This window comes from Bidens hawaiensis, unplaced genomic scaffold (assembly GCF_021521415.1).
Source record: "Bidens hawaiensis isolate Kalapana, Puna unplaced genomic scaffold, B.hawaiensis_p1.1 tig00002186_1, whole genome shotgun sequence".
NCBI lineage: Eukaryota > Viridiplantae > Streptophyta > Magnoliopsida > Asterales > Asteraceae > Bidens > Bidens hawaiensis.
In genome coordinates, this window is record NW_027491117.1 from 1,529,187 (window position 1) to 1,553,243 (window position 24,057).

The 24,057-nt window shown below is 34.3% G+C and overlaps 1 protein-coding gene across 1 annotated transcript; it reads left to right on the plus strand.

Moving 5' to 3' along the window:
• Window positions 1–10,807: 10,807 nt before the first annotated feature.
• Window positions 10,808–23,943, plus strand: LOC143609848 (DNA replication ATP-dependent helicase/nuclease JHS1-like). Its single transcript, XM_077084492.1, has 31 exons — window positions 10,808–11,242; window positions 12,031–12,198; window positions 12,269–12,472; window positions 12,560–12,820; window positions 12,897–12,958; window positions 13,437–13,569; window positions 13,698–13,808; window positions 14,383–14,479; window positions 14,609–14,691; window positions 15,489–15,551; window positions 15,633–15,844; window positions 15,957–16,014; window positions 16,091–16,201; window positions 16,891–16,947; window positions 17,064–17,198; window positions 17,289–17,501; window positions 17,584–17,658; window positions 17,737–17,858; window positions 17,961–18,033; window positions 18,851–18,955; window positions 19,048–19,215; window positions 19,314–19,383; window positions 19,472–19,623; window positions 19,706–19,783; window positions 19,885–19,977; window positions 20,049–20,186; window positions 22,043–22,082; window positions 22,166–22,239; window positions 22,338–22,472; window positions 23,537–23,656; window positions 23,761–23,943. Exons 1-31 carry the CDS (start codon window positions 10,808–10,810, stop codon window positions 23,941–23,943), a joined length of 4,029 nt encoding a protein of 1,342 aa, XP_076940607.1.
• The last annotated feature ends 114 nt before the right edge of the window (window positions 23,944–24,057 follow it).

The following is a 24,057-nucleotide window of genomic DNA, read 5'->3' on the forward strand; positions in this document are numbered from 1 at the left end:
AACACATTTCTTAAGCTCTTTCTCACAACTAGAATCCTTTAACAATAAATTTGAAAATGCTTTCTTAAACTTAATAGCAGATTCATTCATTAAATATGTAGAATTCCAGCGAGTTTCAACATCCAAACACACCAAACTTTTGCTATCTATTTTCTCTTCTTCAACACAAGCTTTAAATTTTTGAAGTCTAGCTGGAGAAGACCTCACATATCTCACTAGAACACTAATTTTCTTGATTGAATTTGTTAAATCACTTGGCCCATTATGTGAGCCTGCTTAGCTCAGAGGTTAGAGCATCGCGTTTGTAATACGATGGTCATTGGTTCGATTCCGTTAGTTGGCTTTTCGTTATTTGTTTTATTCGAGGTTTTACATGATTGATAATGCATCTTTGCAATTAAAGAATATTGAAAAAATAAATAGAATAAAGTGTCTTCCTCTTTTTGCAAAAGCCATTGATTTCTTATATTATTATGTTATAGGAATATCCAACTATCTCACGAAAAGAGTCCTTTTTCTTTTGCTATATATAGAATAGAAAGATCTTTATATTTATCTAACTTATCTCATTATTCTTAATACTTCAGTAAATTTGGCTTTATCTTTATTTAGAATTTAGTTCATTTTTAGTTTAGGTTTATTCTGTAAATGAAATTTCATCAATAAGAATTAATAATTAAATAGAAATAAGAAGAAGGAGTCTTTATGTCGCGTTACCGAGATCCTTGTTTAAAAAAAATACGTCGCCTCGGGGCTTTACCGGGGCTAAGTAATAAAAGGCCCAGAGCTGGAAGTGACCGTAGAAACCAATCGTGTTTCGGGAAAAAATCTCAATATCGTATTCGCCTAGAAGAAAAACAAAATTGCGTTTTCATTATGGTCTTACAGAACGACAATTACTTAAATACGTTCGTATCGCCGGAAAGGCAAAGGGGTCAACAGATCAGGTTTTACTACAATTACTTGAAATGCGCCTAGATAACATCCTTTTTCGGTTGGGTATGGCTCTGACTATTCCGGGAGCTCGCCAATTAGTTAACCATAGACATATTTTAGTCAACGGTCGTATAGTAGATATACCAAGTTATCGCTGCAAACCCCGAGATACTATTGCGGGTATGAACAAAATCTAGAGCTCTAATTCAAAATTCTCTCGACTCATCCCCTCCTCAGGAATTGCCAGACCATTTGACTCTTCAACCATTCCAATAAAAAGGATTAGTCAATCAAATAATAGATAATAAATGGGTCGGCTTGAAAATAAATGAATTGCTAGCTGTAGAATATTTTTCTTGTCAGACTTAAACCTAAAAAAAAAAAGATAATAAAAACGAATAAGAATAAGGGTTCGACCCACGGATCCCTTTCGGCGAAGTAAATTAACCTAAGGATAAGATAAATAAGGGTTTGATTTGGATTTTTCTTCCTTTTAGGTGTCATAGACCGAGAGGATATTTTCATTCCTTGTCTACTCTTTGTTAAAACATGAGCCGCACACTTCACATGCAAAAAAGCTCCACTTAAAACACCACATTCCCAATGGTTGAAAACCTTTTTCAAGTGTTGAATAGCTACATCGTTCGAGCTAGCATTATCCACAGTTGTAGTAAAAACATTTTTTAAGCCCCATTCAATTAAACACTTTTCAACCACTCTCCCTATTAAAACCCCAAAATGACCAACAATTAGACAAAAATTTATAATTCTCTTATGCAATCGCCAATCATCATCTATAAAGTGTGCAGTCACACATATACGATAAATTTTGACCCGAAGTCCAAGTGTCTGTTGTTAAAGATACTTTTGAGGACATACTTTTAAAGATATCAACTAACTGTCTCCTTTCATTAATAAAAAAACCATAGCAATATCTAGTAGCAATAGAACGTGAAGGTACAACAAAATAAGGATTGATAACCTTGCAGAATTCACGAAAACCTTCCCGCTCCACAAAAGAAAAAGGTAACTCGTTAAGAATCAACATTTTTGTTAAAGCTCTCCTAATTATTTCTTGGTTAAACTCCCACAGCTTAGGAACCGTCACGGTTTCAATATAACCATCTTCACTAACATGTGTTTTCGACTCAAGGTCAATTAGTTTTTGTTTTTTATCAATATTTGGAGGATACTTTTTGCAAGTCTTATTGTGATTTTGCAAAGGAGTGGTTCCACTTTTTGTCGAAACCCTATTTTTCTACCACAATACTTACACTCAACCTTATCTTTTGAAAGGCTATTATAATTATCCCACCAAATAGATCTTGTTTTTTCCATTTTGATATCAGTGGATTGAGAGTCACTTACCGAGGGTACACTTGGGGGTTCTCCGGTTTTCTTTTTTCCAGCTTTCTTTTTTCGCATCTTTTGATTAGCGTTATTGTCAGACATCACCTCGTTTTCAGAAAACTGCTCATGCTCAGAGTCATTTACTTTAGTTTTGTCCTTCATTTCACAACTTAATCTGTCAAGAAACAAATCTAGTTTCAAATAACAAACTACAACAAATTTAATGTCTAACAAACCTAACAATCTAATGCATACCATAACTAACAATTAACAATCTAACATTCTATAAAACGTTATTAGGTAAAAAAAAATCTTTGAAACAAGTAATAATTAACACTCTTAACAAATAAATAAATAAGCAATCTAATGAATCAGCACCAAAATCTGAAATAAGTAAAAATATTTGAAACAAATAACAGGTAACAGTCTATAATACTTAATGAATTAGTACCAGAAAAGTGTGAAAGTGTAAAGGTCTGGACTCTGGAGTGAAGAAAGAAAAGAGGCGGATATTGAGAAATAGATCTAGGGTTTGTAATATAAAGTAAAATTAAAAAATATTAAAATTATAATATCGGATAATTCGGATATCCAAACTATCCGAAAAATCTGAAAACTGGTATCCGAATCCGAATTTTCAGATATCCAAAAATTCGGATAGTTCGGATGCGGATTCAGATAGTTTGAACACCCCTACATAAAATCTGTGAACAGCAACTCGAGGTCGCTACCCATTCGGCTTCAGCAGTTACAGTAGAGACCGTCGTCTGCTTCTTAAATTACAGGAAACAAACCGGTTTCCTAAGAATTGACAAACCATTGCGTGTCACACCCCGACCAAAGGCGACAAAATATGTCGGGGCGTAATGTATTGATCAGACAATAGCTCAAAAGACACTAATTGAAGCGAAAAAAAATATTTAATTCATTAATATTAAAACAAGTACGCAATTACAATATTCGAAACAAATATATCATATTTTTGTAATTTGATTAAAAAAACCTAAGGCTAGCTAACTATATTTGTTCTTGATAGCATCAAATACTTGAACATGTACCATATATAAAAATAGAGTTTGTCAACAAGAATGTTGGTAAGAATATATAAATTTAAGTGTGTGTGTGTGTGTGTTTATATATAGGTAAAATTACAATTCATATGTCAATGACTAGCATTACAATTCTTATGAATATGTAAACAACTATTAGATGTGAACGTGTTCCCATTGATACAAAATCAACGTACTTGGGTAAGTCTATGATTATACCAGATGAGAATGACTCCAACCACCATACATTAAAGTAAACACACAAACACATAGAGCATAGTTTTGAGAATGTAATCATATATAAACATAAATTGAATTATGCTTTGAATAGACGAGACAAAACATTACAAAGCTTAACAAGGTATACATGCTACCCCCATGGCAAAATATAAGAAAGATGAAAAATGGGTATGTAAACTCACCTGAAATACGGAATATGGTAACGAAAAGAGAAGTGATTGGTCACGCGAGAATTCCTGACAAAATGTCCTAAATTTAAATATATAAACGAAATAAATTTCCCAACGAAACTAAATGAATAAGACACTGTATATCGGACTTATAATGAATATGGGATCGTTAATAATAATAAACTTGTGATGAAGTATAATTAATTTAAATAGTTTTAAAAAAAGATATCTGATTTTTAATCAAGAAAAATGTGTAAATATAAATATATGCAAAAACGTCAAATAAAAATTTATTTTGAAAGTTTAGCAGTGTTCGGTTCGTTAAACGAGTGGAACGTGTTATTACTTTTTAACGTAATTTTTAATTAAGTGAAAGAATAATGAAAATAAGGAAAAGCAATAAAGCAAAATCGTGTCAGGGGTTTGAACCCGGTTCGTTTTTAGAGATAAAAATAATTTAGAGGGCCAGGGAGGACCTTTATACAATTTAAATAATCTTTATTTATATATATATATATATATGTTATTAATATAAATTTTCATTTTTTTAAAAAAATGGTTAAAGCTAAAGAAAGAAAACAATAATAATACAAAGGTGGGGGTGGTGACTCAAACCTTGGTCTAGGAAAGGTTCGGGTCCCTGCCATACAAGAGTAACCAGTTGGACTAGGCTATTTGATTGTTATTATTATTTGGTTCGAAAAACTTAAATAGTTTTGCTCTAAATAAATCTCTAATTAACATAAAACCTAGATTCATATAACCATGAATTGAAGTTTGATTGCCTTATGTCAATTGAAATTGACATAGGGTGCAAATTTTATCTAAAACCATGTCTTAATTACCTGGTATGAAAACGAATTAAGGGTGAAAAAAGAGCTAGGGTTCTGGCTTCGAATTCGAGATTAAAAACGATTATGGATTGATTCAAAGTGCAAATTGAGTTAGGGTTTTGCTTTGCGAAGGAGTAGTGTGTGGGTCAATTTAATCGAATTTGGTCGAGTATTTATAGGGTAACGAGTTCAAGGTTGGCCAGCGTTTGGTTTAAAGTGAAATTGATCAAATTGACTTGTTTTTACTGTCAATTAGCCGAAGTTTCCATATAGATTGTTAGCGTGGAGGTTAAGAATCAATTAATTTAACAAAATTTAGGATTATATGGCTTAATTTGAGAAGATCGTGACCCGGGGGTGGCTGTCGGTGGTGGGTTTGGGAGGAAAGGAATATGGGTTTTGAATAAAATTTGCAAATTGAACCCTGAAGTTAAGCTTGTTGATCGAAAGTTGTAAAAACTAAGTGTAGGGGGGGGGGTAAAAAACACATAATTGATTCTTTAAACATAACGAAAATAATATAGTTAATAAGAAATTGTTGTTATTAATTAGTGCGGATCCAAAATAAAAGTTTTAAAAATGGGTCCGGTTTTGGATTTGAAAATAACGAATGTTACAGTATTTCATACTTTTGGAAATTTCGTCTCGAAATTAGGGAAGACCATAACATAAAGGAAGAGAACAAAATCAAGAGAGAACCTTTTTATATTCTTTAATAAATATACGCAAATCTTCGAGTGACCCGAACAACGCTACAGACGGAAAATATGATAAGGACATGTACAAATAGGATGTACCAACGGCACATCCAGCATGCCTTTATCACATCGATATTTATACATTTGCTCAAAATCACCATAGGTTCTGAGTTATGACACACAAGCGTATTTAGTATGAGTTCCATGTGATGAGTTTGATAATTATGCGTGCACTTATAATTATTTAGATCGTTGCATGATGCAACATAGTCCGTCCCATTGTGCGAGTTCGAAAACAAGGTAAAAGAAATATTTTTTTAATTCGATATTTAAATGATTATTTAATCAAGAGCAATGAAACTAACTAAATGGGTGAAATTTGATGACCATAATAAATTTTGAAAAATATAACGGAATTGTTGAAGTAAACCATCGAAAACTAAAACAACAAAGTAAGATAAATAGATGGATGAAATTTTGAAATTAAAAGTAACTTACACATTCGTTGAATAGAAATACTTGAGATGACAACAAAATTCACAAATAACTTTCCACATAAATAGATTCACATGATTAAAGAAATATACTAATAGATGAGGCTTGAAATCAAGATTATAAAATCGGATGAAAGAAGAGTACTGTAACACCCCGGCTTTAAGCGGAATACGCCCGGGTGCAACATACAACTTACTCATAAGCTAGTAAAACTGTTAATAGTGACAATATGTTTATTTTATTTCATAATTTCGCAAGTACACAAATAGTGTGATAATAAGCCAAATAACATTACATCGAAATGAAACGATTATTATTCATTTGAATTAAACCTAAGGTCGATCTAGTTTTCTTGTCCTTAGCACATCATTAAATTTAACCTACAACACGTTTAAAATACTATATTTTTGTCATCAACACATGCTGGTGAGCTTTCATAAGTTTTGAGCATACACATATGTAAAACGTGTGTCGATTCACCTGTCAAGAATACATTATATTCAAACATAAAGTAAATGGAAAGCAACCAAAAGTAACACCCCCACCTAAGGGGAATGATAACAAAAATAACGCCCCAACCTAGGGGAAATATAACCACGATTTAGTCCAACTGGGATATATTATGGGCGGCTCAGGTACGTTCCGTCGGACCCTCCCGCTTCGATGTTTGATGTACCAACCATAAAGCGATAAACACATTGCACATTATAAACGTATAGTCATCATAAACAATATGAAAGAATATTATTAACATGCATGACATAATTGTGAATCGGTTTGCAAACAATGATCATGAAGTAACGCGAAAGCATGGTAACGTGTTACACCCCAAAAATGTTAAAGGTGAAAAGGGGGTTATGAAAAACTCACTTGGTAAAGTAAGCGAGTGAAAGTAAACTATGTGTTTAAGCGAGCTGAACCGGACAAGTTCGGTTCGACGAGCGGCCCTAGAAATATTACTAGGTTCAAATAAAATTCAAGAAAATAAACGGAAATGGAAGACTTAGAAGATTCAGTTCATGGTTTAGTATTTTAAACCTTTAAAATCAAAAATATATATTTACTCTATAATTATATGTTTTTAGAGTTTCCGTCGTAAAGTTTGTAAGTTGATTAAATTTAATTATTTATAAAATTTTGGGTTATAATATTTTTTAGTCATGTTACTAAGTCGGGCTCGTTTCAAGAAAAATCCAAAACGGGCCAAAAATGAGTTTCAGCGAGTGGCTCGTTTTCGGTCGGACTCGAACTCAACTTTATGTTAGGTTCGTTTCTGACATGGTAAAAATATTATATTTTAGAAAGTGAGATGAAAAGAATTAGTTTTAGATGTTGGATAAATAAAATAACTAAACCAAACCAAATAAATACATAAGCGAGTCAAATTCGTTCTTAATGAATTAAAACTGATGTTAAAATTAACTTTAATATAACATTAAGTTATAAACGACCCAAACACACAAGAAATACAAACATGACATACCCGAAAGAAGAACTTAGATAATAAGAGAAGAAATCTTTAACTTCACAACTTGACTTCATGAAATCAAAGTAGGTAAAAATCACAAAAATGAGAGTATGATAACAATATTTTGTAAATTGAATTGTGAGAAAATGAGAAGGAATGTAGCTCTATTTATAAGTGAATTGAGCTAGAGATGTTTTAATTGGATTAAATTGGTCAAAAATGTTTAATGGATCATAAATATCATTAAAAGCATATAATTGGTGATAAAAATTGAGTATTAACATAGAAATAATGGTTAAGAATTATAATAATAACATAAAATGGAATCATGAAACATTAAACAATCGAATTTGGTCTTCAATCTGATAAATTGAACGATTTGAATAACATGATTAAAGTTTATAACATGAAACAAACTAACGATGGGTTAAAAGTATAAAATTGCATAAGTAAAATAAATGTATAATATACATGAAAATTAAACTTGGTATTAATTTATAATATTGCAATAACATTATAATAAATATATCAATTAAAAATAAAAGAATATCCAAAAAAATTTTAAAACGGGTCGGGATTTGGGTTTGAAATTTAATGAATGTTACAAGTACCATGAGAACGAGGTGAATTTTTGGGGGATTTGGGTAGCTATACATTAAAAATATCAAAACAAATTTGTACATGTAACTTCTATTAGATAACTATGTACAACCCATGTTCATAGTCCTAACTTTGAAAAACAAAACGTTTGTAAGAAATCGGTCATAGGTAGTTCATTATACAAATACGACAATATTAGATAACCATGCACATCAACATGTATATAGTCCCGGTAAATAACCAGTCATAGACCGTTTGAATTGTGATGATAAATTACGTAACAATAAATAGTGCAATAAACGACATGATATAAATATAGCCGAAATTAAATTCAACCATAATAACCATGATTTCCATTCATAACAAAATTTGAAATTTAGTGAAGCATTACAATAAATGAAATGAACTAGAAAAAAAAAATAAACGTCTCTTGTGTAGCTTGTTTTCTTGAAGGGTGAAGTTCATACTTGGGAATGGTTGATGTAACACACTTGTCCTTGAGTATCTTGAGTAATTTGGTTAACTTAAGGTTGGTTGGGTGGGATTTGGTTAGCTGGCATAGCTTGACTAGGTTAGGCTTGAATTGCTTGAATGGGTTGGCTTAGTTTGGTTGAAGTTGATTCACTTTTGGCTTGATAAGCTAAATATTGGGTGGCTTGGGTTGGGCTGAATGGAATTTGGTTCACGTATGCGAGTCTTGGGCATGCGTTGCAAAAATGGCTAGGATCCACAATTGTAACAAGCTCTATAAGTTAAGGGTGCTTGAGTAAACGGTTGAGCATAAGGTAAAGCTTGGGGTTGGGTAAGAGGTGAGGTAAATGGTTGAACCATGGGTTGGGTTAGTTCATAGCATGTGGTAATGAGGTGACCAAAACACCCGCAATGGGTGCATTGATGACATTTCAAGGTAATGCCATGGTGAAACTTGCACGTGCTACACAAAGGATGGGGTCCTTTGTAGGACTTCTTGTTGGGAGGGGCTTATTGGGCTTGCGATTGGGCCATGATATAGTTTTGGGAATTGGACTTTCTTTTATTGTTGCGGTAGTGGGAAAAGTTGTTATTGTTGTGCGTGGTGGATTTGGGCTTTGATTCTTTAGTGGGCTCGGGTGAAGGCTTATCATTGGGCTTCTTGGAACTTTTCCGCGTTAAGGTCCTGACCTTAATGTGGTTCTCGGTGAGGGTACCGGCTAAAGTGATGGCATCATGGAGGATTTTCGGGTCACGGTTTAGAACGAAATCTTGGATTTTCATGGGCAAACCCGAGATGTGCTTATCGATGGCACGCTCGGGAGGAGTGACCATATGCGGGATGAGGAAGCTTAGTTCATGGAAGCGGTTATTATAAGTCACACTGTCACCAGCTTCTTGCTTCAAATTCCAAAATTCTTCTTCCAATTTATGGAGCTTATATTTCTGACAAAACCTTTTGAGCATAAGCTTCTCTAGATCTGCCCATGACAAGGCCATGGCAATCTCAACTCCAAGATAATGCTTTTCACTATTCCACCAAGTGAGGTCGCCTAGTTCAAAGACACTCGAGGCGTAGGCGGTCTTTTTATCTTCCGGGCATGCACAATGAAGGAACACGCTTTTCAACCTCTCGAACCATTAGAGTAGGATGATGGCACCCTCGGCCCCAACGTATTTTGGTGGGTTAGCATTTGTGAATTATTTGAAGGAGCAAGCAATCAGGTTTGGATTTACAGGTGTCGTAGCGGCAATCATGGCTTGGAGCTGGGAAATTATTGTTGGAAGGGCTTCCACAATTCCCTTATCAATGTGGGATAACATGTTACGGTAGAGATGCTGATGCGACGACGGGCTCAACAGGATGAAGACATGCTACAAGGACAAAATGTGAAAATTTTTTAGGTTTTGGGTAAATGGTGTAACTATGAGAAATTTTTGTGGAAAAAAAACATTTGTGATGATTCAAAATATAGAATTATTAACCTTAACTTAGAGAAATAAGGACGTTGATGGCTAATTAAAACATAAAATAAAAAATTAGATTGAGCATTTAGATGTCCATGAATTACCATGAGCTTGTCCTAACAAAATAAGTAAATTACCATTCATAAAAAAAATCAAGAATTAATACAAAAATCTCATTGTTGAAATATTCAAGTACCACCATGGCTTAATTTTTTTTAACAACAGATTCAAACTCAACTAAAATCGAGATGAGGGCGTTGAGGTGAATGGTTGGGGTATCCATGTATCACCATGGCTTTAAGCATGGTTCATGTTCGTTCCTTAGCATTAAACTTGTTCACAAACGATTCATGAACGCTACCGAATGAATTTTTTTCCCCTCTTCGATTGTTAAGAAAGTAAACATGTTCACGAACGCAAATGAACATATACTATTCAAGAAAAAGAAAAGCAAGATTAAAATATAAAGCATTAAACAAAATCACCTTAATCAAATATAAAATTAAGCGCTTGAGATAATAACAATCATAAACATAATCATCTTCTAATCGACGACACTATTATAACAATATCAACGAAGCACATGCTAGATTTGATGTCAGTTAAAGCAATACTTTATAAAACAAACTATTAACGAAACGAACCGAACATAAAAAAAATACAATTATAAATTTTAAATGTTATGCTGGCTATTACAAATCAAATATTAAAACAATATAAAATAAACCTTCAACTAAGGAACATACAAAAAACATAAATAAGCACATCAATCACGAACAAAATTTCTTGCTCGTGTTCGTTCATTTATTAAACGAACGAACGCTGAAAGGTGAACGAACCGTTAGCTGAACGTTTGGTTCGTTTAGAGAAAGGCAATCATGTCATACAAATCTTTTCCCCCTCTTTCCAAACCCAGCAGTCAAAATTCATTTTTCTGGCGGGAACTCCATTTTTATTCATCAATCTTTTTCACACTCACACACAAACACAAACACACCTTCTTCGATCGTTGTTGTTCTTCAACAACATAATGCCTCCGAAGAAGAAGCCGACTAAAGCCACCACAAGCAGTGGATCCAACAAGAAATCCAATCAACAGCAATCTTCCCAAAAACCCTCCAAATTCGGCATCCAACACTTCTTCGAACGCCACACTCAAAACTCACAAAAACCCAGCACCACAAACAATACCGGGTCGGACCCAGGTAAAAAACCCGACCCGGTTCCCAATTTCAATGATTTGGGGACAAACCCTAGAAATGATTTTAAGAATGACGCGGGTAATAATAATACTATTAATAATAATAATGTGGGTGTGAAAGCTTCTTCTCAAAGTACACCTGTTGAGGATTTGATACCGGCTGTTAGGGATAATGGAAGTGGGAATGGGATTTACCAATTGGAGGTTTCGCCCGAGTTTTGCAAATTGGTTTCTCGAAAACGAATCAAGTTTTCACCTGGAATGGTAAGATTGTAGCGAACCCACTTTTGGTTTTACAAATTTATGTGTTAATTTGGCTTTCAAGATTTAAGATTTAGACCTGCATATAGTTTACTAGACTAGGGGTGTTTATCGTGTCGGGTTGAATTGTTAAATGTGAACACGGCTTTATATTTTAATTAACGTATTATCCTACCCTGCACCATGTAACCAGGACACAACCCGCTTAACTCGTTTATCTAAACGGGCTGGCGGGTAATAACCAAGTTGTCAACGGCTAAACGTGTTAGCTAGGTTGGTGGGTTGCAAAAAAAATGGGTTAAACGTGTCAATTTGGACATGACCTGTTTAATTTAATAGGTCAACCCGAACACGACTCGTTTTTTAAATGAGTTAGGTGTGGCAACCCAAAACTGATCATTTCCGTGCAGTGTTTGGATCGTGGCAGGAATTTCTACCCCTAATTTACTAGGCTTTGAGTCTTTTTGCCACATTTTACGTTATGTGCTTTACTATAGTGTACACTACAAAAAAAGTTTTGTGTTATTATTATTATTATTATTATTTTGAGAAAGGGGGGGGGGGGTCTTATCAGTCTCTTTATCTCTGGGATTTTACTGAGTACGTTTGTTTGTTTTAGCTTCAAGTTATATGTTTGGATATGTGTAATGCCTATAATACAACTAGATTCAAATTTACTTATGATTAACCAACTTTTTGAAACTATAATATTTTGCTATGTTTTATGAAACTTTAGTATAACTTGAGGCATAACATATGTTTTTTTTGTTGTATAAACAATATTATTCCAGTTAATAGACCAAAGTCAAGATGATGGAGGTGATGAAGTCACATGGAGGATTTCACCAGTTAACGAGCGACTTCACGCACTCACAAATAATTTAGTGGACGGGCGAAAGGTTTTAAAAGGATGCTTGCGGTTGAACATTAAACAAAGTTCTGATAACAAGGCATGTGAAGTGTATTATTAGTGATATGATTTCATTTAGTTTAATATTTAAAAAATTATTTTGATAATTTGATATGCAGCTTAAGGGGATCAATTTGGAAAGCCGTAACCTTGACCAAGATATGATTTCATGCGATACTTATAATGAGAAAGCAAGTGACAAAAATAATAATACAAGTTTTAGGAGTCCTTTCACGACTCCACCGTCACGCCATGAAAAGGTTTCTGATAGTATTGATACTAATGGAGAATCAAGTCATCCTGGTTCAAGGCAACACAAAAAGGTAAATTACTTTTATGCCCTTGTTCAGATTTATGCTTTAAACCGGTATCATACTATCAAAGCACTCATTTATGCTTAATTTTCATAGGCATTACTTGAGCTGTTAGATCAAGTAGAGGGTGTAATTTGTGTTGAAGATCAAGTATGTACAGATGATATCAAAACTGCATCAACTTCATATGATAATAAGCGAAATAATGGAACACACGCTAAGCCTGATGTTGTGCTAGGGCAAACAGTCGAGCCAACTGAAAAAGTCAACAAAAAACCTCCCAATGTCTATTTTCTTGTGTTTGAGGTATTTGAGAAGCAGTTTGTTGGTTCGAATGGATCTCAGTGTACTTCAAAGGTTTGCTTCTGAATCTTTTCTTTGCCGATTTTACCCGTGTGTTTTGAGTTCTGTTATAATATGATAACGTGTTCAGGTTTTAAGGTTACTGGACGAGGAATGTGGAGAAGAACGGTCTGTATATTTGTCAGATGATTGGTATGTAGCTAAAGCTGACTTTTTTTATAACATTCCTTTTGATTACTATGTTTAAGTTCATATGTTTTTAACATACTAGTATTGGTATGTAGTATAGAAGTGACAATTTTAATCCATTTGTAACGTAACGGGCCAATTTGATTGGTTAACAAGTAAAGTTTAGTTAAAAATTAACTTGGTCAAACAGGCCAAAAGTCTTCTAAAATGCATTCATATGCTTATATGTCAAATGGTTTATTTAAAAAGAACTTTGGGTTTATTTCATTAATATGGTTTTGTAATCATATTTTCACATTAATTTTTTTACAAAAGTTCAAGAACTAGAATAAAAGATTTTAACCTGATCTGTTTTTATATACCCTACATAAAGTAACCGATTTCCAATATAACCCCGTCATCCAACCTACCTCTTTTGCCACTTGTACAATGACATAGTTTATTCGAGGAAATTTCTCATATTTTGGAATTTATTTTTCAGGTTTTATAGTGTCATAGCACCTGGAGATACTGTACATGTTATTGGTGAATTTGATGAGAATCGAATATGTGAAGTGAACCGTGACAAAAATTTTCTAATAGTTCATCCGGATATATTGGTGTCTGGAACTCGGGTAATTATTATCAGTCTTGTTTTCTCTTTATTAGCCATCCTGTTTAACTGTATTAATGGCTGATTTGGTACAATTGGTCAATCATAATTTTTTGAACGAGTTCTGATTTATAAATTAACTGCTGACAGGTGGCGGCTAGTTTCAGCTGTCCACGGTGCACCGTTTTGGACGAGAGATTAAAGAACAATGAACAGGCAGCTCCAGCATTAGTTGGCACCTTACTGCATCAACTTTTTCAGGTCATTTGTTTAATACTATTAATCTTTCTTTGGTTTAAACTTGAGGTGGTCAAATGGGCGGGTTGGAGGTCAAAACGGGTCGGATCACGTTGACCCAAAACGCTTTTCTCCAAAGTTGTGTTTTTTCATAATTAGTTATCAAGTAGGATACAATTTATCTAATTTATACAATAAAGTGATTTAGGAGGTTTTATGCATTAAAATTGCAGTTCAAGATATTTGACTTGTTTGACCTGCCTTGTTTTAAGCTAATTTTTTAGTTGTTAGTAAAACACTTATTCTCTAAAGTTGTGTTTCTTTTTCATAATTAGTTGTCAAGTATGGTTAAAAAATCCAATCTATATAACAAAATGATTTAGGAGGTTTTATGCATTAAAACTACACTTGACTCGTTTGACCGGTTCCCTTTTAAGCTAACTTTTACTTGTTAGTGATAAAACGTAACACAAAGCGGCCCATTTATAAGTGAACGGGTCATAATTTGCATGTCTTTGTAAAAGAACATTTTGTTCCGTATTAAAAAATTAATCTTTGCAACTATATTGTAAGCTGAATGAGATCTATTCTTTCTTAGGCTGGACTTATTAGGGATAATCCAACCAAAGAGTTTCTTGAGGAGTATGCAAGAGTCTTGCTTCAAAAGAATTATGAGAGCCTATATGCCTGTGGAGGTGAATACATCGATGCTTATTCAGAAAATGAAATGAAATAATTTATATTAGGCTATATTATTATATAGTTTAAATTTCTCAAACTGTCACCTATATGAAATCAATCTTTTCTTTTGGTTGTCATTGCAGTAAACGAACGTGATATTCACAAGACCATGATCGAGGCAATCCCACGGTTGTTAAACTGGATCTTGAACTTTCGCGATTCAAAGGTGCCAAATTTGTTAATGTTAACCATAATAGGATCTAAACTTATTTATAAGCTTCAAACTTCAGTTCTTTCTTTTGCATTCATGTTAGGAAGCAAGCTTGTAAACGAGCCATTGAACATGACCGGAGCATGCTCGTGTTCGTTGGTTCACTTTAGCCCAACAAACAATTGAACGGGCAATTAAACAAACGATATTGTTTTGTTTGTGTTCGTTTGCTAAGAAAATGAGTGTGTTCATGTTTTTTTATCTTCATCTGTTAATATTATAAATGGACGATTCACGACTGTAAAGTGTAAACGGACATAACAAAAGAACTTAACTGAACATAGATGCACGAGCATAACCGAGCAAATACCAATTAAAAGTAAACGCAAACATCAATCCATTGAGCCTAAAAAATTAATAAAACTAGACTAAGTTGTAAGATGATGTATTTTAGTTTCATGAGCCTACACTAAATTGTAACGGGCATCGACATTTTTAGATGAGTAATTGAGTATGAAGAAAAGTAAAGTGAACGAATGTAAATGAACGTTTACGAACGTAATTAAATGACAATATATATGAACATGAACAAAAGAACATAAACGCGCATAAATAAACAAACGTAATTGAACGTTCACAAACTTAAATTAACGAATGAGACATATATTTATGTTTGTATGTTTATAATAAACGAACTTCCTGCCAAACGGTTCACTGAATATTTGGTTCGCTTACAGGCCTATTAGGAACCTTTTTTCTTGTAAATTTTGTACCAGCTATACACATGTTTTAACTAGTATCAATATATGCAGGGCCCGTCTTCTAGTGTTGATTTTGGCTCTAATGATGGACTTAAGAAGGTGAAAATATCTGAGGTAGGCGTCTCATTTGTGTTGTGAATATGCATATCGATGACAATATTAAACTTATTATGTTTGGATTTGTTTTCAAATTAGGTGATTGATATTGAGGAGATGGCGTGGGCCCCAAAATACGGGTTGAAAGGAGTTATAGATGCATCTATGCATGTAAAAGTTGCTTCTAAACCTAATCAAACCGCTGATTTTATAATGCCCCTAGAGTTCAAAACCGGAAAAGCAACTAACGGTCATGCAGCCGTTGAACATAGTGCACAAGTGATGTTATATACTCTCCTTATGTCTGAAAGGTGTTCAATATATAAATATAATATATTTATCATAAATACAATTTCCATGAGCTTATTGTTGTTCTTCTTGTTTACTTCTTTTTCTATTTTTTGTTATTTATTTTTATTGTAGGTACAAAAAGAATATAGATTATGGTCTACTATATTATCTTCATACAGATCAGACGCAGGTAAAACTTTACTTAAAAAGCTTCTTTTGTAGGTGTACACACCACTATATTTTAATTATTATTTACTTTATTTAAGGGAATTTCTGTTCGACGGTCTGATCTGGTCGGGCTAATTATGAGACGTAATGAGCTTGCAAGTGATCTTCTGAAGGCATCGATGGCTCAGCAACTTCCACCAATGTTGCAGGTTTTTAATTATACAATATCCTATAAAACTGTAGTTCTCTACTCTGTAGATATTTTATGGAGGTGCAAGTGGTGATTTACATACTTATTATGGGTTCACTGGGATTATGTTTATTTCTAACGTGCCAAACGGGTCGAAAGTTACCCAAAGTGAAATTACAGTACACAAAATCTTTTACACATTTTATTTAAGGGTTATGCTATACATACCTGCAAATCTGCATATCAATATGCCTGCCACATCATTCGGGCCGTATAAAACAAACTTTTGCATCATACGTCCCGTATGACTTCTGACACAAGTTAAATATTGTAGTTGGTTTTTGTTAAGTTATACAGTCCGCATAAAATCTCGTATAACAATTTATACGGCCCGTATAACAGTTTACGGGCTCGTGTGAGAACATATTTGCCATATTGTAAAGGCCATATAGGGTATACACCTGCATGACTCTTTAGTGGTGTATGGATAATAGGTGGTGTGTGTATAGATCTTCTCTTAATTAAAAGTTGGATTATTAATAGTATAATATTTGTATTCACCATTGACACGCTAATTATCTATAATCTAATGGGAAAATAGCACCAGAAATTTTCTGTTTTGATAAGTTACGTAGCCGCCTATTTTGCCACCTTTAATATTCTGTGATGAATTACTTTTTAAATAAATACATGGTTTTCTTGTTTCAGTCCCCAAACATTTGCAAAAGTTGCAGGCACCTTAAGGCTTGTACAGTTTATCATAAGGTAACATTTTTGTTTTAGGGAAACAATATACTTATCATGCATACAAAATTCATAGTTTATACAGAAGTGTAAGCATATTTATTGTTTTTCCTTGACGGTTTTGTTATATTTTAAAGGCACATAGTGGAAGCATTGAGGGCAGTGGATTAGGGGATGTTTACACTTCACTTGTGAACCATTTAACAACTACTCATTCTAACTTTCTTAAGAAATGGGAACGATTGATTGACTTAGAAGCAAATGAATTGGAGGTATAAAATTATAAATACAAACTACACCCATAACTAACTCCATGCTTATCCTTTTTCCTTTTTAACTCTCTTCTGTTTTTATATTTCCAGGTTGTGAGGAAAGATATGTGGTGCCCGCGGAGTATGAACAGAGCACATTCAAGTACTTGTTTGTCCTCCATTGTTCTTGACACTTCAGATCAAGTACTACATAAAAACTTAGTTCAAGGCAATCGGTTTGTTTATCGGTTTACGCGCCAGGATTTAAATACCTCATCTTCAGGAATGGACTTGGAATGCTCACTTAGAACCGGAGACTATGTGGTATATTTATGATCAAATTAATTAGTTGATTCAATTTATAAAATTAGAGTTTGTTGTAATCTCATGTTTTACTTATTCTTAGATCTTGAGCACTGATCCTAACCGACTTGTGGTTGGACGAGGTGTAATAATGGACCTAACTCGCATCAATGTCACGGTATGACCATTTGCTCTGTTAACTATAGTTATTTAAAACTTTTGTCATAACAACTTTAATTTAGTGTTTTTTGTACAGGTTTCTTTTTCAAAGCGTTTAAGGCTTCCTGGTAGCAGCCCTTCTAAAATCATTCATGATCTTTGTCAAGAGGTTTGGAGGATTGACAAAGATGAATTTGTAGCATCATTTGCAATGATGAGGTAGTTAGAGATTCTCATTATTTGACTTACAAAATGTCAATGTTATCTTATAAATCACATATTCTGCAATTTATTAATTTATCTTCTCTTGTCAATATCAAGGTTCAATCTCATTCAAATGTTTCTACAAGATGATAGAAGTTCCCACCTTCGAAGCATGATTGTTGATCTTAATGTGAGTGTTCACTGATCATGCTAAAATTCTTTGCGTTTACTGTAAAAACGAACCGAACGAACACAAACGGAGCATGTTTGCGTTAGTTCATCTAAATGTAACTGAACAAACAATCAAACACAAACAATTAAACGAGCAGGGTAATTTTGTTTCTGTTCTTTTGTTAAGAAAATGAACGTATTCGTTTATGTTTGGTTGTTATTTAATGGTATAAATGAATGGTTCATGAACGTTAACAAACATTTACTAAGCTAAAATCAATTAAAGTAACTGTGAAAGCAATGTGTTGGGCTTAAAGGTTATTAAAACTAGATTACGTTGTATTGGGAGTTTGGGACTAAAATACATATTAAGGAACTAAGCGAACAAACATAGGCAAACGTAAACGAAAATAAATGAATGTAACCGAGCAAACACAAACGAACTTACATGAAAGAACTAGACATGTGTTCATGATAGTTTAACTAAATGAATTTATTAAATAAACGATCCTCCCGCCACAGTTCACGAACAGTTTGCTGAATGTTTGGTTCATTTACAAGCCTATTCATATGGGTGGCAAAATGGACGGGTTGTATAGCAGGTCAACACGGGTCAGGTTGACCCAAAACACTTTTTATTCAAATCTCTGATATACAAGCAGTGTGCCAGAAATGATTACAAAGTTATTTTATAATTTTATTTCAATAATAATATGATACTCAGATAATTGATTTATGAGACTTTATGCATTAAATTACACTTTGAACAACTTTTAACTCTTTTTCTAGCAAGCTATTTTTCTAAATATTTTTTTCTCATGTACATCTCTCTGTAGGCTCCTAGATATGATGGTGGCTGCATATTCAGTCAAGATCCAGCTGTGTCATACATTTGGTCAGAAAAAACGTTAAACGACGATCAACGCAAAGCAATACTTAAGGTTACCTTAGTAATTTCAGTACATGAGTTAAGCTAAATTCTCATATATGCTCTTTTTAGCTTACTTATATAACTAATTCTGTTAATTTTCAGATACTTACCGCTAAGGATTATACACTTATTTTAGGTATGCCCGGAACAGGCAAGACCTCCACCATGGTTCATGCTGTCAAGGCATTATTAATGAGAGGCGCCTCCATTTTTCTGACATCATACACCAACTCTGCTGTTGATAATTTGCTCATCAAGTTAAAATCTCAGGTATTTTCTTAGTTTATTAAACTCTGCAATATCTAAAATAAACCACTGTGCGTTTTTATGAATTGAATTGAATCTTTAACTATCTTTTACTATTTTAGGGCGTTGATTTTATACGTATCGGTAGAGAGGAAGCCGTGCATGAGGAAATTCGCAGTCATTGTATTAACGGTTCGATTCATTTACTCCATGATTTTTTATAAAACAGCCTATTATCGGTTTAGTTATACATGCTTAATAATATTTCAACTTTTCACAGGGGCTGATATGCAAAGCACCAAAGATATTAAGACAAGACTAGATCAAACCAAAGTTGTTGCAGTCACATGTTTAGGGGTGTCCAGCCCTTTGCTTTGTGACAAGAAATTTGATGTATGCATTATGGATGAAGCTGGACAGATCACACTTCCTGTATGCAATTCTGACATTGATACAAAAAGAAATTGACTATTTTAAGATATGTTATAAATCGAAAATGGGATTTTGTTTGTAGGTATCATTGGGACCTTTGATGTTTGCATCAATGTTTGTACTAGTGGGAGACCATTATCAACTGCCACCACTTGTGCAGGTACTTATATCTGTAAATTTTTTTAAACATATATTCATAATTTTGTTTATATTATAAGATAACTAACTTATTATATATACATATGTATTCTGGTATCATAGAGTACTGAAGCTAGGGAAAATGAAATGGGCGTGAGTCTCTTTTGTAGGCTTTCAGAAGCACATCCGCAAGCGATTTCCGCTTTGCAAAGCCAGGTGTATATCAATTATCTTTTATAGCCCAAAATGTTTTTGATAAATATAACTTTTTATATTTTAAATTGCAGTATCGTATGTGTGCACCGGTTATGGAGCTTTCAAATGCATTGATATACGGTAATAGGTTACGTTGCGGTTCTCCCGATGTAGCAACTTTAAAACTTGTGTATACAAGTTCAACCTCTACTTCGTTATGGTTAAAGAAGGTATTTTTCAGGACTATTTTCATATATACATATATGTGTGTGCTTGTAAGGCCCCGTTCCCGGTAACCCTACTTTGGCGTTGGATTTACTCATAACACAGTTCTAAAATCAGAGTTAATTAAAATTTTTGTGGAATAATTAAACATTCACCATCACATTACAAAAACAATAATTCTTGTCTTAAACAAAAGTTGAATTGTCTTAACATAACACCACATTTCATAACACTTCTATTCCAAGATGCCAGTCTCTCCAATCCATGCCATGTGTCCCACCTCACGCCAGCTGCCTTAGCCTATTTGCCTGCATGCATACTAAAGGTCAGCTACGTTGAGTGAATTCTAGTTTAACAGTTTACAGGATTATTCTTACACATTCTTACAAACATACAACTATTCATACATTCTTGCACAGATATTATAAGGGTCTGCCACCCGACTTCTTGCATCGATATTGTAGAGTCGGCCACTCTATTCTTGCCCAGGGCCTGCCACCCTAACTCCTACTATTCTTGCCCAAGTATTAGAAGGGCCTGCCACCCTGACTCTTACTTCACATTCCTTCTAGATTCTTACAAACATGTTAAGTTAAACAACTAACATATACAAGTTCTAACCTCTTTCTTTCATTCTTACATTAATCATTTGTGTTAATCACATAGATATATATATTTCTTTCATTCTTGCATTAATCATTCACGTTAAGCACATAAGTATATAGGTTACTATTCTTACAAGTATGCACACAGCCCCGAAACCATCTCAAAGAGAAATGGGGCTAGAACTCACCTGGAGACGATTTCTCTCGCCGTTAATGGTAACACCCTTCCTTAGCTGCGCACGGCTAACTGTACAATACATTACGCGTGTCAATTAACCATTACTACTACTTCTTACATCTAAGTTAATGAAACCCTTAACTAACGGGGGCCCGGGGGCAGCGCCCCTGGTAGCGGGGTCTAGGGGCGGCAGCCCCTAGCAGGGTCCAAGGGGCAGAGCCCCTGGCTGGGGTTGAGCTGCCAGGTCAGCTCGGAAAATTTTTATTTTCATTAACGGTCCTTTAACAAAAACGCATCAGAAAATTAATTTCATGAAATTTCGCATGGGAATTTCGCTTCGCATGGAACTTTTTCACTTCGCATGGTCATGCGATGCGAAACAACCTTTTTCGCTTCGCATGGTTGTGCGATGCGAAATTACCTTTTTCTTCGCTTTTACCATTTTGAAGCCATTTTTCTCCTTATTTCCTCCTTAGGACCCGGTTTTACCTTTTTTATGGGTTTTGGGTCGTACCAACTTTGTATACCTGTGTTTTATGAGGTCTGAACATCACCTTTTTGTCCTATTTCATACTTGTGAGGCTAAGACTCATCAAGTTTTATGTTTTTCTTACATCCTACAACCCGATCTACTAAGATATCGATTTGCATGTCGAACTCAACCACAAAACTTAACCTTGTTGGCTAAAACTCACCTTTGGCTTCGGGTTTGGTTCGGACCTGGACAACTCGAGGATCTGGACGTGATTCTTGTTGTTTGAAGACACTTGATCACCAAGATCTTCCTTACTTTAGCCCGGAATCGGATTCGGGTCTTGAGAGATAGAGTATGTGTGTGTTCTAGGGAGTGTGTGTGTGTGTTGTGGGAAGAAATGGTGAAGGGATGGGGGGGATGGCCTTATATAGAGAGCTATGGACCCCACCACCCACTTCCTTCACCAATCCTAATCCTTATCCAAATAAAAACACGCACACATTTAAATGAGCGACTCACACGAAATAATAATTTTCTTTTATTTTAGCAATCTCGTAGTACGGATGTTACAGTGCTGATGTGGTTTTCACCATCAATCTTCAGGTTTTGGATCCATTTAGACAAGTAATATTCATTAATACAGGTTTGTATATTCTCTAATTATTCTTCAGGTGTTAATTGAATAAGTGTTACACATGCTTACAAAAATATAACCTGTTTTCACAGATCTTTTGCCTGGTTTAGAGGTTAAAGATTGCAAGACGGTAAATAATCCGCTTGAAGCATACATAGTCACAGAGGTACACATGAAAATTTCAACTTAATTTGATTTTCTATTTTTTCTGCCTGCGGCTTGATTTTGATTTGTTTTGGTTTACCATATGTGATATGTCTGCAGATAACTGATAAGTTGACTAGTCAAGGCATCCGAGGTGAAGATATTGGTGTTATAACTCCTTATAACTCTCAAGCCAATCTCATCAAACAATATGTATCAAATTCAGTTGAGATACACACCATTGACAAGTACCAGGTAATGTTTTATACAAAGTTATTTGTTACACGGTGTTTATTGTGTTCGGTTGAGTTGTTGAACCTGAACACGAGCCATATTTATCTTTAATGTGCTTTTCACATCACCCCTAATCCAAGCACGCTTAAAATCATGTAACCCGAGCACAGCATGTTTAATCCATTTGTCCAAACGAGTCCAAACGACTGATGTGTTGTAATCAAGTTGTAAGCGTTTGTAATATTTGGGCTAAGGTCGTAAACGGGCTAACCCTTTTAAGTAAACTGGTTGACCTGTTTGTTTAATCGTGGTTAACAGGTCAACCCGAACACACATTTATCTAAATAGTCAAACGGTTGATGTGCCATAATAAAGTTGTAAGCGTGCTAAAAGGGTTGGAGGGCCGTAATAAATGGGCTAAGGTTGTAAACGGGTTGACCCTTTTAAGTAAACAGAACCCTTTTGTCTAAATGAGTTCAAATGGCTGACGTGTTGTAATCAAGTTGTAAGCATGCTAAACGGGTTTGGAGTGTTGTAATATTTGGGCTTAGGTCGTAAACGGCTTGACCCATTTAAGTAAACTTGTTGACCTGTTTGTTTAAACATGGTTAACAAGTCAACCCAAACACCACTCATTTAACCCGTTTTTCTAAATAGTAACGCTTGATGTGTCATAATCAAGTTGTAAGCATGCTAAAAGGGTTGCATGTAAGAAATGGGATAAGGTCGTAAATGTGCCGACTCTTTATAGTGACCTATTTGTTTGAAGGTGTTAAAGGTCAACCCGGACACGACTTGTTTAATTAAGCATAAGACGACTCATCTATTAAACGGGTTAGGTGTGTGACAACCCAAAACCTGATTATTTAAATGTCATGTTCGGGTTGTCATGAATCGCCACCCTTGTAGGATATTGCATTGAATTTGAAAATCAGTATGAAAATTTGTCTTCAAAATGGAGTTTTGAGGGACCTTCATATACAATTATAATTTGCATGTTCAAAATTGTTGAATATAATAAACATTTCATAAAAAAAGGAAAGAAGTGCAAAGTCAGTCTCATGATGTTTTTTACAACAATGTAGGGAAGAGACAAAGATTGCATATTGGTATCCTTTGTAAGGTCAAGTAACAATCCTAAGAACTGCAAATCTTCACTGCTTGGTGACTGGCACAGGATCAATGTGGCCCTTACCCGTGCCAAGGTTCGTGTTTATATAATAATAATAATAATACTTACATTATGCTTGTGTGTTTTAAAATGAATATTATTAATAATGCTCATGTTTTGTTTGTATTTTGGGTGCAGAAAAAGCTGATAATGGTTGGGTCAAAGAGAACATTGTCATATGTTCCAATACTGAAACTTCTATTGGAGAAAGTAGAAGAAGGATGCTCTGTATTGAATGTAAATAAAGAAGATATTGATATCAACAATCAACACAAAGGAGAGCTTAAGAGATGCTCTCAGTTGAGCTCACTCTCACTCTAGATTTTGATGTTGTATCCCACAACTCATTTTCGTTTAATATGAAAGAAGTTAGTTCAACTCCCATATGGTTTGATTGTGGCAAAATATAGTTTCTATAATTATTTAAAAATGGGA